This window comes from Quercus lobata, chromosome 2 (assembly GCF_001633185.2).
Source record: "Quercus lobata isolate SW786 chromosome 2, ValleyOak3.0 Primary Assembly, whole genome shotgun sequence".
Lineage (NCBI taxonomy): Eukaryota > Viridiplantae > Streptophyta > Magnoliopsida > Fagales > Fagaceae > Quercus > Quercus lobata.
This window is the reverse complement of record NC_044905.1, coordinates 27,186,534-27,201,032: the sequence shown is the minus strand read 5'-3', so window position 1 is coordinate 27,201,032 and position 14,499 is coordinate 27,186,534. Positions and strand designations below refer to the sequence as shown.

The window sequence follows — 14,499 nt, the reverse complement described above, 5'->3', positions numbered from 1 at the left end:
ACTATTTTCTTTCATTACTTGATTTGTCATATTTATCCAAAAAATATGTATATATCTATTCTTAAAATCTAAAATTTTATTAAAATTTCTGCAATTTGGTGAAGCCACTTGGTGCAACCACGGCGTCTAAACCCAACTTTTATTATATATAATATGATATATATATATATATATATATAAACCAAATAGGTATCCATATAGTATTAACAAACTATCAACTAAGATAAATAAACAAAATCATTGTTTCTTAACACATTAAGATGCAATCATCTACCAATAATGACCAAAAAAAAAAAAAAAATACACACACATGCACAAAATAATACTGTTTCTTAAGAGCATCAGTTATTGCAAAAGAAATTTATTTTCACAAACCAAAAATTACTTTTTCTACTTTAATATAGAATTTGAAATGTCTCATACAATAGTGTTTTCGGTCTTTGGTGTTCTAAATACTAAATATTTAGCATTTAAAATACTTGATACTAGTACTCTAATACTAGGCTGACTAGGATTTTTATTTTTTATTTTAAAGTTTTGTTTTTGTTAAGTTTTTGAGTTGAGTAGTTGCTAGTTGGGTTAGGCTAATTAAAAGGGATGGGATTTAAGTTTTTGAAAGAGGGAGGCGCAACTCTAGAAATAAAAAAAATATAACCAATATAAAAAATTTCTTTTTTTTCTTTGGGTAGTGGGGCCAAATTTTTTTTTTTTTTTTTTTTTTTTTTTTTTTTTTGGGGCTAAGGGTGCCAGACCCCTTTGGGCCTTCCCTGGGTCTGTCCCTGCATCCACACATTTGGTTTTCACTTTTCAACAATAGTTTTGTACTTAAGGCTGTGTTTGTTTTGGCTTCAAACTAATTTCAGAAATTCTTTTCCGTAAAATAGGCTGTTTGGTTGGTTCGGAAAATTGGGTCAAACGGAAAATAACTTTCGTTGACTGTAAAATATGCCCTCTGACCCTGTAAAAGCATTTCCGTTTTTATTTTACCTTCAAATCACTTCCGGAACTCAGACGCGCAAAGAGAGGAACTCATAGATGCGCAAAGGGAGAAAGAAGAGAGAAAGAAGGACTCACAGATGCAGCGAAACGGCAGAGAGAGAGAGAGAAAGAAGAGAGAGCAAGACCGATCCACCAGAAGCACCGGCGAGTCGCACCCAGCACCGACAAGATCGCACCCATTGTCGCCGTCATCTAGATCGTCACCACCCAAGACCGATCCACCTAAAACCGATCTCGTCCTTGACCCACCTAAGACCAAGCTCGTTCGTCGAGCAATGCCCAAAGCATCGACGAGTCGTCCCCTCCATTCCCGAAACCCAGAAAACCCATTCCTCAAACCCACTCCGACGAACCCACCACTCCGACGAAACCATTCCGCAAACCCATTTCTCAAACCCCCACTGGCCGCCACCGATCTTTCTCTCTCTCTCACGCTTCGTTGCTTTTCTGATTTTTTTTGTTTTGATTTTTGATTCTTTGATTGTTTATATATTTTGATTCTCTGCAATAATATATGTTTGGATCCTAAGAAAATGTGAGAAACATGATAAAAATGGGTTTTCTAAAGCATTTTCAGCAAACAACCAAACACTAGAAAATATTTTCCAAAGCATTTTTTGGAATGCAACCAAACACTTAAAAATATTTTCCTTTCCCGAAAATAGCATTTCCGGAAAATAAATATTTTCCGGAAAATATTTTACATGAACCAAACACAGCCTAATAGTTTTCCACTTTTCCTATCTCACTTTTTGCTAAATTTTCATCTCTCTCTCTCTCTCTCTTCAATATTCTCTCCCTCTCTCGTCAATATGTGCATGTGCAGGAAAGAGCAGCAAAAAAAAATGCCTCAAGTGAAGCACACTGAAGTAGACAAGAGCAGCAAAAAAAGGCTTCAACTGAAGCACATATCATGTCATTGTAAAATTGTAAATTAGCTTCATCTTTGGGCTCTTCCTCAACACAAAAATAATAAATCTAATGTTTTTGCCTTTTTTGGGGTCATTGTGGCCATTTTAGGCTTCACCACTTCAGACTTAGGAGCATTTTCAAAATAAAAATCTATCTTCTCCTTAAATTTGAAACAAGATCTCTCTCTTTTAATTTTAATTAAAAAAAAAAAAACACAACAGCAGAAGTCTTTATGAAGAATTTCTTAAAACCGGGTTAACTGTACCAATTATCGGTTTTGATGGTTGAATTGGAGGTTTCCAGTTTTTTGCGGTTTTTCTCTTATTTTCGGTTTTTAATAATAATCGGACCGAATTAAGGTCCAGTTTTTAGTTGAACCAGTCGATCAAGTCCAGTTTTTAAAGCCGTACTTAAAACAGTTTTTAAAGCCGTACTTAAAACAATTGCCTTGCCGACCATTACTATGGAATCAGTTTATGTATCGTATAGCATTATATATAGCAAGACAGCAACATCATTTATTTTTCTTTGAATCAAAAAAAATATTTTGCTTAGAGAGTTAACACTTTCATGTATTTTCACATATGGCATATTAAAAACCCGTGTGCCTTCCTATGCAACTCAACAACTCAAATAGAGTTGGGGACTTGGGAGTACTAGAAATTAAGACCAAAGCTGTTGAGGAAGGCATTGTGCTAGCCGGGGACCTCGGACTAAATGACATCATAATAGAATGCGATGCACAGCTGGTGGTTAAGTCTTTAGGAAAGTAGAGTGTACCTCCGAGTTCCATCAGTTTGGATGTGGAAGGAATTAGGGAGGGGCTGAAGAGATTCAATGCATGGGAGCTTCCCACACTCGAAGGAATGGCAACAAAGCTTCTCACATCTTGGCTAGGTAAGCCAAATTTCTGAATGAATGTAATATTTGGGTAGAAGATACTCCGCCCAAAATTGTTGATCAAATTCAAATCGATGTAGCCCAGTGTAATCTTATTTCAAGTTAATGAAAGTATTGAATGGGTGAGTATATATATATATATATATATATATAAAAACTCAAATAGAGTTGGCCTTCCTTCCCGTGAATCATTAGATGTCATTCCATGCAGAATAGAATCGATTATTGAAACTCCATACTATCATGGAAACCCAGCAATGGTTACCAAGCTCCAAAAATGAATAATACAATAGTTAAGTGGGCGACACTAGAAACGGCTACTGTTATCACTTCCTCTTTCTATATTGATCAATTCCTATCCCTCACGCTGCACTGCAAAAAGAGGCAGAAAAAAAAATGATATTGTACGGTCCATGGCTATTGGTTTGCATCGAGCTCATGATAGTTTCCTAAATGGGCCCATCTCGGTTGCTTACTAATCGAGCACCTACCCTACTCCCAATATGGGCCTGGTTCGAGCTCCCGACGGGAGAATCTGCATGCCGAGCAATTATTGACACCTGGTGCAAGTTCCAAGAGAGTCATGTCTGTCACGAATAGTGGGTCCCATTTGGTCAAGAATATAGCTCAAAGAGACCCACCAACATAGGAAACTCTCATCATGACGACCCCATTAAGGAAAGTCTATAAATAGAGACCGATGGGTAGAGGGTTGGAGGTTGGAAAAATTTGGGGAGAGAGACATGAGTGTAGTGAGGAGAAAAGCTTCTCGGGAAGAAAGTAGTCTAGTCTAGTTTTCTTTAAAAAGGGGGTCGGTCACATTGTGACGTTTTAGTTACGTTTTATGAAAGGGTAACTCTCATTTATTTTTCGTAGAAGCTGTACCGCAATTTTTTGGGCCTCCTATTGTTGGATATTCTTGACCCACAATACATATAAATTGGAGGAATTAGCCCAAAAACTTCACTCCTTTGGGCTTTTAAAGAAATCCGGACTGGACTCCTTTCTTCAGACTATTGAACCATCTCATTATCGTGGGTCCGAGGTTAGACAGGAACACTTTACACATAAGTCCGTCGTTCTACAAATAGAGGGCCATGAGTTGAGCATATTGGCTCACATGCTCTACCGAGTCAGTTTTACCATCATAACAAGTAAAAGGGGGTTGGTCACATTGTTACGTTTTAGTTACATTTTTTGAAAGGGTAACTCTCATATGTTTTTCGTAGAAGCTGTACCGCCATCTTTTAGACCTCCTATTATTGTATATTCTTGACCCACAATACAAATAAATTGGGGGAATTAGCCCAAAAACTTCACTCCTTTGGGCTACACCACTATAGATATAAACATATTTTTTTCTGAATAAATGATTCATTGAAAGAAAAGATGGACCAAATACAACACATGGGTAAGAGTAATATTAGACTGTCTTGAGGGAGAAAGAAAAAAACCAAACAATAACAAAACGCTAGTCACGGACCAACTCATTGTCTGTAGGTGAAAACCTATACCTAACTGGAAGTAGTGGAAATCCTGTGATCTTTGCCATGAAATGAAAATGAACTAATCTTTTTTTTTTTTTTGAGAATCAAATGAACTAATCTTTGAAAATGAATATCTCAGACCAAATTTGGATGAAGTGACGCCTTAGGAAATGGAATCTTGGAAACTAATAAATCGCTGGTTTTATATATATTTGTATCCTACAAAGGAAAAGAAAAATAGTTGGGAATGCTTGCTACTTTGTATCAAAAAGAATCCAACTAAACAATTCAAGAAAAAAAAAAAAAAAAAAAAAAAAAAAAAAAAAAAAAAAAAAACTATAACTATAACTAACTATCTATCTAATTAACTAAGTTCAGGTAGTGGGTATCCGATGTGTGTTATGTGGGTTTTACTGAGATGGGTTTGGATATTTTTTCCACTCTTTTGTGGGTTTGCCATGTAGAGAGTTTGGGAAAGAAAAATTAAATGCGAGAGAGTTAGGAATTGGGATGAAGAGAAGAGAGATGAATTTTGCAGATGTAGCCATGGATAGATATATACCAAGAGAAATTAAAAGATAGTGTTTGCGTGGACTCGGTGTATTATGATACTCCATACTGAGAAATTTTGGGGGTTTTATTTTTTTGGCTAAAAAAATGTATGTAAAGATTATTTTTAATAATTTGGTTTGTTTTGGATTATAATGATCTTGAGCTTTTGGTTGTGGAAATGCATATACTGAATTCTACTTTACTTTGTCCTTAGAATTTGTTGTGATAGTAAGAAATTTTAAATTTTATTGTTTAAAATTTTGGGAGGAGGTGTTTGGTGATATTAACTTTGTTTGATTTAACTATTGCAAAGAAAGGATAAAAATAATGAAGATATAATAAAAATTATTTTTATGGAGTTGTGAAAGATAGAGGTTTTTTTTTTTTTTAATGAAGATTAATAAAAATTATTTTTATTATATCTTCATTATTTTTGTTTTATAATAATAATGAAGATATAATAATGAAATGTAATTGCTTTTCTTTTACATCAAGGTAGTATCTTAGACTTATGTTCCTAGCATAGTATATATGTGAAAGATAGAGGCTAGTATCTAGGGCGTATATTAAAAGAAAGAGAGAAAAAAAAAAAAAATGAAAGACCTTTTCATGTTGCAATTTAGCCAAAAGAAAATTGAATGTCTTTTATTATGGTTAAGTAGAGTTAGCATTAAAGATGTTAATATTGTATTGTATTGGCTGATCTTTTTCCTATTGGTCACCAATCTAATACACTTACCCCTTATGCAATATTTGCAATATTTCGGCTTAAATTGGCACATCTCTATATATAAAGTATTTGGGATTTTGTCCCTCCAAAAAAAAAAAAAATACTTGGAGTCTAGGAAAAAAACAATTTAAATTGCAGAATTAGCAGCATATTGTAACTATCTAAAAAAAAATATTTTTCAGTCCATATGGTTTTTTTAGGAGAAATAATTCTATTTGGTATTAGTAGTACAACAAAATGTTTATTTTGAAATCTTACAATTGTAAAATACTATCAGACTTTGAGCTTGTTGGCACTTGGCACAAAATTGTGAATGGACTTCAAGCTCACAACTTGTCTAATGGGCCACTCTTCTGGTTTATTATTATTATTTATTAAATTTTCATGCTTCAAATTTCAAAGTTATGTGCTTGTGGTGTTAATTTTTATTTTATTTTATTGTTGTAGTCAAATGGGCTAGGGTATAAGCTTATAACAGATTTGAACATGGGATTGCAATAAATAGAGTAAGAATTTGGATTCTAATTAAATTTATTAATTATATATATACATATTTTTTTTTAGGACTATCTAATATATATATATATATATATATACACACTAATGTACCATATTTATATATCCAAATATGTTATTCTCTTAGCCAAATTGAGTGAGGCTTCAATTACACATTTACAATTTGGTTAGCATAGCATTATGTTTGGCCAATAACTTTGTAACTCAATTAGCATTTCTTAAATTCTTATCTTTTTTTTAGGTTTCAGTTAACTCAACTGGTAAAGTCTCTGAGATTGAATAAGAGATCTGATGTTTAATCTCCGCATTTATCAAAAACTAATTAACTTTTTGGTCTAATGATAAAGAGCTATTATTAAAAGCAGTCTTCATAGGTTGAATCTCTATAAATTAAAAAAAAAAATTCCTATCATTTTATAAAATTTTTAAAAAAGAAAAAAAAGAAAAAAAAAACTCCTGATTTTTCTAACCCAAAGGTTTGAGTTTCAAATCCAATCTCCTATTATCATAATTAAAATAAATAAATAATAAAAAAAGAAAAAAGAAAAAGAAAAAAAGTGGGGGATTTACTAAGGAGCACATTTGGGGCAAATAAGTATTTTGGTTAGTCCTGCTCTCCCCAAAACCTCGGATACTATTACTCACTCCGCCGCAGAAGCATCAGCAAGAGCAAGAACAGAAGAAGAAGAAGATGGAGGCTGCGAGAACTGTAAAAGACGTTTCCCCTCACGAGTTCGTCAAGTCCTACGCCGCTCACCTCAAACGCTCTGGCCGGGTCTCTCTCTCTCTCTATACATAAACTCTTTTTTTACATGTACATCTATATATTTCTTGTTCTGTGAGCCTACAAATTTACACTTCTAAACAAAGCGTGTTATTTCAACGAAACCCAAGTACCCTTTTTTGTACTCGACTCAAAGATAGCTTTTTTGGAATCTTGATATACTTGTGAAGCAATCTCAAAATTTGACAAACTTTATTGATTTTTGATTAGTCCTTCATAGTATGGAAATGCAATTCTGCTTTGTATTATTGGTTTGTTTGTCTCATGTCATGTCTTTAGATACTCTGTTCGTGTGCTGGGAAATTTTGATGTCAAGTTTCTTAGAAACGATTAGGGATTCTACAAGTTAAAAATAAAAAGAAAAAGAGAAAAAAAAAGGTTTGGGAATTTGTTATTATGTGCTTTGTGAATGGAGTTTTGTGTGTGTTTATATGCCATCAGGGTCTTGCTTGTTCCCATATTTGTGTCAGGTGTTTAATTTGCTTTATTGTGGCTTTTGTTTTGTCAAGAGCATGTGGGCTTTCATGGGAATTAAGGGTTTTTTTAGTCAAGATATGAGCAACAGTTTTGAGCCCTGCTGCTATGCTTGTTTCTTTTGCTTTGTAAAATTGACAATGAGCAACAGTTTTGAGCCCTGCTGCTATGCTTGTTTCTTTTGCTTTGTAAAATTGACAAGTTGTCCTGCCAAAATTTGTCTTATGCAATCTCATCTTATATATGTTGTATAATCCCAAAATTTGTTTATTATACCCAAACTTTAGGTGATGTAAGTTAATTTTTTGAATTTTTTTATAAGTTATATAACTACTATGGCAATGTCTATTCTTTTCCTATTCTTCAGTTAATGGGTTATCCATTATAATTACTTCTGAAGCTTTCTACTCTGAGATTTGCCTTTTCCTTTGTGAGACAAAATATGAATCTGCTCTGTGCTGATCAAAGTTGTCAATACTGCACTGGAACAAAATATTTTGGTACTAGTTAATACAGGTGTACTGTTTTGGGTTATTTCTATATATGTAGCCCAGTACAGGCCAGTAATTTACTTAGTACGTTTCAGAGGGTATTCGCACTGGTTTAGTGGCAGCTTTGGTATGGTATTAACAACTTTGGTGTTGATTGTTCTGTGATTTCATGAATGGTGACAATGCTATCTCCATAATCCTTGCTATTGACATGAGATGTTTGATTGATATGGATGTATGGGCTCTTTTGTGGTTACTTTTCTTATGCTGAAGTTTCTTGCTTGACTTATCAATCATGACTATGCACCAGATTTTAATTGTACATTATTGGGTGGTGGTGGTGGTGTTCTCATGTTTCCTTTCTCCATCTCCTTTTTTTTAATAGGTCGAGCTCCCTGAATGGACTGATCTTGTCAAGACTGCAACATTTAAGGAGCTTGCTCCATATGACCCTGATTGGTACTACATTAGAGCCGGTATGTCTCCTTCCTCACTGCCTCCTTCCTTTCTTTTCTCTCTAAATCCCCTCCCCCAACCCCCCCCCCCCAAAAAAAAATAAAAAAAAAAACAAAATAAAGGCTCATGTACACACATGGACAAATACATATATAGTGGAATTTTGCATCTTGGTTTCTATTTTTAACTTAATTTGAACTGTAGCTTCCATGGCAAGGAAGATCTACTTGAGGGGGGGTCTTGGTGTTGGTGCCTTCAGAAGGATCTATGGAGGAAGCAAGAGGAATGGCAGTCGCCCACCCCATTTCTGTAAAAGCAGTGGATCTATTGCTCGTCACATACTTCAGCAATTGGAGACAATGAAGATTGTTGAGATCGACTCAAAGGGGTGAGTATCTTTGGCATCATTTCGGGTTCATGATTAAAGAATGGAAAAAATGATCAGATAGCATTGTTTCCAATTTAATATATAATTTTTCAACACTCCCTTTGCCCTGCTCTTTTTCCTACATTACCTCAATTATTCACTGGAAAAAAGTAAGGCTTCTGACATGATTCTTTTCTTAGTATCAAAATTAAGGCTCCATTTACCTAGATAAAATATATCCAAGGAAGTTTTTTTTATTTCCTTGCTGATAAATGTAATATTGTGCCAAGAGCCTTGTAGCTCAACTAACACTTTTTGTTGTTTCAAAGATGTCACAGGTTCAAATTCACCCTCCCCCAATTGCTGATATTAAAATAAAATAAAATAAAAAATGTAAAATTTTGTGCAGAAGGGGATTCCTTATTGGATATGTCTTAAAAAGACATGGCAACTTTTCCTTCAATTTCTTGCTCAATGAAAGTTAAGCATTAAGAAAACAGCTTTTAATTACCCAAGGAAATTAAGGAAGTTATTTCTTGGGTTTATAGTCACACAAGAAAGAATTCTTTCTAAATTGAATCTCAGTTTGTTTTTGCTGTTCTCACTGTTCTTAGTTTGTGGATCAGTTTTTAGAACTATTTTTGTTCTAAAATGGATTCTGAATGAATTTTATTAACATGACTCAATCACATATTGGTTCTTTTTTTTTTTGATAAGTCACATATTGGTTCTTTGATATGTTAGTATGTTACTTTGTCAATTTTGGAGACATCATGTGATGACTGTTTTTCATCGACATATAGCATCACATATACTTGATACTTAGAACTGTTCTATTCTTGTTTGCCAGTGGGAGGAAAATCACATCCAGTGGCCGGCGAGATCTGGATCAAGTTGCTGGACGGATTGCACTTGCCCATTGAGAGGTTAATGCAGGCTTGTTGAAGATTGAAAGATACTTAAGAATTTTGGAATGTAGTTTTTTCAGTGGAAGTTTTGATATAAGAAGGCATTGTTATTTAATTTTCTGCTTTGGCTTTGATTTTTTTTTTTTTTATATAATTTTTATGAAGGTGGCTTCTATGAGGGTTCACTATACTGGTTGTTTTGAGTCTTTTGACTTTGTTCTTCAATCACTAAACCTACTATTTGATACCATTCTTATTAAATGACTTATGTTTAATGACTTCCATTGCTTTTAAGTGGTATTGTGCCTGTCCTAAGAAATGTGATTACACATCTCATGCAGACACCCATGCACTCACCCTAACTACTCGCTAGGTGATTTTGTGAGACTGTTGTTTGGAACTTTGGATTGATTTTGATGGTTTTTGTGTTATGCTACGTGGTCTGAGTTTTGCAAACTGTGGAATGCTTTGTTTGAAACAGAATTTAGGTCCCAACCATGGACTCGAAACAGGACTAGATGTTTGTGAGTAACAGTTCAAGCATAATGCATTGAGATAGTAGGAGCTGGTTGATATCGGTCCAGTGTTGAAAAAAGAAGAATATATATATATATATATATATATATATATATGAGTGAGTGTACTTTAAAAGCGAGCTACTACTAAACTAGAAAGTAGAAACATTGACCTTTTGAGGAGGCAATTTTTAGTCCGAAGATAACCCATATGTGAATGTGAGTGAGTACTAACAATAATCTATATCTATATATAATATTTAAAAGCTAAATGCTACACTTCTGTTAAGTGACATTTTAGTTCAGTTTGATCCATATGGTTCATTTCAGTTCATATTGGTTTATTCGTTCTACTTTGGTTCATTTTGATCTATTTTGAACTAACTAGGCCTCAAATTGATTTTTTTTTTTTTTGTAGATTGCCTTTTAGCTTTGGGCCCAATTTTTTTTCTTAATTTTTGGGTTAAAAAGTATGAAATTTTATTTTATTTTATTTGGGCCAAACTATTTTGTTTTTGGCTAAAAATACCAACAACAAAAAAAGTACTAGAAATTAAAGATATGGACACCTAAAATGCAATAAAAATGATTATTCACAATATTACCTTAAAATTCAAGTTTCAATAGTATACATTATCCCTGTATTTGGAAAGAAGAAAAAAAAAATGCAACAATTCTAAACTTGTATAGTAATTTAAACTTAATAACATATTACATGTGTTCCATGAAATGAGGTGTATATATATATATATATATTTTTTTTTTTTTTTAAATCTTGGATATATTCAAATTAGTCAACCGATTATGATATATTTTAAAAAAAGTCATTTTAATAAAATCTTCTCTATTTATATAAAATAATATTATAATTATATAATTTAAATCTTTTTATTATATATATACATTTCATTACATAAAACTTATAAAAATAGAAAAAACTTTTAAGTAACACTATTTAACTTACAAAGTTTATATTATATTCTTATAAAAGTAATTATATTACATTTTCCTACGCATTGCATAAGTTTGTGACCAGTTAATATCTTGGTTTTAAAAATCGAATCAAACTGGCTGATTCACCCAAAAATGGAACTCTCAACCAGTCCAATAAAAACCGTAAAAACTAGGAATGAGACACTTTTCCCTTTTTTTTGACGGTTTGGGCTTTTAAAACAATGGTTATTACTTGTTAAAAAACGGTGTAACTTGAACTCTTATATAAAACGGGCAGCGTTTAAGAACAAAAGGTTGGAAGCAAAACGACAGCGTCCAAATGGGCATTTGATTCATTGACAAAGAGAGAGGAGTATGGTTACTGGTACTGGGGTTGAGTTTTATCCAAAAAGAAAACCACTTTGAGAGCTAGCTGTGGACTGCAGAGGAGAGGTGACTCAAATCGGAACCCATAGGTACAGACTCAGTCAATGGCGTCTTCTTCCTTCTCCACTCTTCATCTCACTACTCCAACAACCCTTTCTTCTTCTTCTTCCACCTCCAACACCAACAACAATGTTCGGAAGCTTTCTTCTTCTCTTTTCTCTTCACCCATCTCCATTTCCAGCTTCTCTTCAAACCCCAACAACGCTTTCCATTTCCTCAACAACAAACTTGTTTCTCCCACTCCAAGGCGTCTCTCTGTCATCGCTATGGCTCCTCCTAAGCCCGGTGGCAAATCCAAGAAAGGCAAGTTTTTTTTAGAATGATACCATAATTCACACTATCCACTGTAGTATTATTTCAATATGTTGTTTTTATTATAGGAATATCCGAACGTATTGAGGATTTGTAGGAGTTTGAGAAGTTGGTTAATTTGTGTGGTGATGAATTGCAGTGGTGGGAATGATAAAGCTGGCTCTAGAGGCAGGGAAGGCGACACCGGCGCCGCCAGTGGGGCCGGCACTGGGTTCCAAGGGTGTGAATATCATGGCTTTCTGTAAGGACTACAATGCCAGGACAGCTGACAAGCCTGGTTACGTTATTCCTGTTGAAATTACTGTCTATGATGTAAGTTCTTTTTATTCCATTCCTTGGTTCTATTTCTTTTGTAATTTGCTTGTGTTATTAGTATTTTTCTTATCATTGTTTTTTATTTTTTATTTTTTTCCAGGATAGAAGCTTTACTTTCATTTTGAAGACACCCCCTGCTTCAGTTCTGCTCTTAAAAGCCGCAGGTGTGCTTCTTTAACAATGCCCATTATGTGTTTGATTGTTTTACCCTTCGTTTGTTTGGCATTTACTGAATGTAATTAAGCACCTAAATTCCTGGATTTTAGCAGTGTGTTTCAGGGCTATTACCAATTTGATGTAGTAACTTATTGAGTGGTTATTACTTGAATCAAGCTTCGTTTTAATACATCCAACATGTAATGTTATAGCTTACAAGTAGAATCTAGAAAACTAGAATTTTTCCATCACTGATGTTTTCATATGGGAAAATTTACTTATTTGAAAAAGTGGAGCATCTTTGATTTGATTTTGGCATTGACTCTGATTGTGCTAGATGAAAAGTGAATTCATTATTATCTTGCTAAGGGCTCATTAGAATACTCAGAATGGAGAAATTGTGCGGAAAGTTTACTACGCTTTTTGAAAGGCCTCTTAAATGAAATACTCATCTACAAACATAACAAGCGAGCACGTGACGGTTCCAGACCATAACTTTTGAGATGCTTAAATCCTAATGAACTACAAATATGATGATGAACTTTAAAAGGGGAGAGTTTGGAATAATTTTATTGTGTTCTATACAATTAATTTGAGGTGGAAAAAGTGCTCGATCCTGGTGTCATATTGTCATTGGCTCTTGTCCTTGTATCAACCTTCTAAGTTTGATTTTCAGTACCATGGTTGAAAACATTAGAAGTAAGTTCGTATAATTACAAAGAAACTCAGAGTGACTAATTAGTAATTGCAGGAGAAGAGCAGATGTGACTCTGAGGGTGTTCTAATAGCTATGATGTTGAATGAAATATGTTGTGATAAGTTTTGATTAAACCATCTTAGACTTTTTCGCAAACTCAACACAGAACTTAAGGCTAGGTGGCTAGTTTTCCTTTTTCTACTATGTATTGGTTTTGATTGTCTATGCCACGTGCTATAGTTCTTGCTATTTTGTTGAGAAAAATTCTAGTCTTCTAGAGAATTCAGCTTCAAGGTGGTTACCCTGGTCCCTGATGATATGTATTGCTGGCATGCGTAGAAAGTTTATACTTTATAATGACTTGTTATTATGATGTTATGAATAAACTATTGATGGTGACTTTTTATTAGGTTTAAAAAATTAGAGAATTTTCTTCCCTCGTATAAATTCCACTATTGAATAGTGATAGCTTATTGTGCTGATTGATATGTAGGCGTAGAGAAAGGTTCTAAAGACCCAAAGATGGAGAAAGTAGGCAAGGTCACCATCGAGCAATTGCGCACAATTGCCGCTGAGAAGCTGCCAGACTTAAATTGCACAACTATTGAATCAGCAATGAGAATTATAGCAGGGACTGCAGCTAACATGGGAATTGATATTGACCCTCCAGTTCTTGAACCCAAAAAGAAGGAGGAACTTGTGTAGATCCCATTGTTCTTTGTTTGCTTGATTTTTTTCTTAATTGTATTTAGGAATCATATTTGTGTAAGAAGATCAATAAATTCTTGATTTTATTAAACTATACCTTCTATTATGGTCTTCTGGGCATAAAATTCTTGACTGAAAACTCAAACTTTCCGTTTTCTTGAATGAAGTTGACCGGATAGGGAGAGCGCCATTATTCTAGTACCGCTCAATCTCTCATGAGGGATATGCTCCCACCAAGCCCTAATCCTACTGTTTTCCTGAAGTTCATTATTCATAGCTTGGCAAGGAGTAAAAAAGAATCAGGTGCTTTAATTGATCGACTAGAAGTGATTTTTCAGTCTGTTGTGCAAATTGGGATTCAATAATTTTTTACTTTAAGAATAGAATGAGAGGAATATGCACTAAGGTTCCCCCACCCACTCTTTTTCCGATTTTCCCCTACCTTATTGACTAGGAATATCCTCCAAGCAACAAAGAAGGATGGTAAAAGTTAAAGGTTGTGAGAAGTAATTGGACTAATACAAAAAAGTGGAAACTTCAAAAATCTTAGACAAATGGTTAGATTCAAAAAGAGGAAATCAAAGATAAAATTGTCGCAATTCGCTTGAACGAGAATTGAGTAAAGAGTCAATCAAACTCTTGGAGATTGCACATTTGTGTTGAACTTCAAATCGTCATATTTCATTAATTTCAAATTCAAATTGGGTTAAATTTGTGTCCATATTTTGAAATTGTAGATGTTTAATTTTTTGATGAAACACAAGTCACTAAAAAATTTGTTACGATGGAAAAGACGTGGGTAAAAAGATCATCAACTCATAGTCTTTGAGTAAATTGATG

General features: G+C 33.9%; 2 protein-coding genes across 2 annotated transcripts; both read left to right on the top strand.

Annotated features, from left to right (window-relative positions):
* The first annotated feature begins 6,692 nt into the window (after window positions 1-6,692).
* On the top strand, window positions 6,693-9,860 carry LOC115975156 (40S ribosomal protein S19-3-like). Its single transcript, XM_031095843.1, has 4 exons — window positions 6,693-6,871; window positions 8,231-8,321; window positions 8,506-8,689; window positions 9,519-9,860. Exons 1-4 carry the CDS (start codon window positions 6,788-6,790, stop codon window positions 9,589-9,591), a joined length of 432 nt encoding a protein of 143 aa, XP_030951703.1. The 5' UTR covers window positions 6,693-6,787; the 3' UTR covers window positions 9,592-9,860.
* Window positions 9,861-11,325: 1,465 nt separating this feature from the next.
* LOC115975155 (50S ribosomal protein L11, chloroplastic-like) lies at window positions 11,326-13,770 on the top strand. The gene is made up of 4 exons (XM_031095841.1): window positions 11,326-11,774; window positions 11,923-12,095; window positions 12,199-12,262; window positions 13,445-13,770. The coding sequence occupies exons 1-4, from the start codon at window positions 11,516-11,518 to the stop codon at window positions 13,654-13,656; spliced, it is 708 nt and encodes a 235-aa protein (XP_030951701.1). The 5' UTR covers window positions 11,326-11,515; the 3' UTR covers window positions 13,657-13,770.
* The last annotated feature ends 729 nt before the right edge of the window (window positions 13,771-14,499 follow it).

Bases quoted from the DNA above. Each gene is read 5' to 3' on its own strand.
- LOC115975155 (XM_031095841.1), top strand. From the start codon at position 11,516: ATGGCGTCTTCTTCCTTCTCCACTCTTCATCTCACTACTCCAACAACC. The intron at 12,096-12,198 runs GTAAGTTCTTTT...ATTTTTTTCCAG, and splicing joins TTGAAATTACTGTCTATGAT to GATAGAAGCTTTACTTTCAT. The intron at 12,263-13,444 runs GTGTGCTTCTTT...ATTGATATGTAG, and splicing joins TCTGCTCTTAAAAGCCGCAG to GCGTAGAGAAAGGTTCTAAA.
- LOC115975156 (XM_031095843.1), top strand. From the start codon at position 6,788: ATGGAGGCTGCGAGAACTGTAAAAGACGTTTCCCCTCACGAGTTCGTC. The intron at 8,322-8,505 runs GTATGTCTCCTT...TTTGAACTGTAG, and splicing joins TTGGTACTACATTAGAGCCG to CTTCCATGGCAAGGAAGATC. The intron at 8,690-9,518 runs GTGAGTATCTTT...CTTGTTTGCCAG, and splicing joins GTTGAGATCGACTCAAAGGG to TGGGAGGAAAATCACATCCA.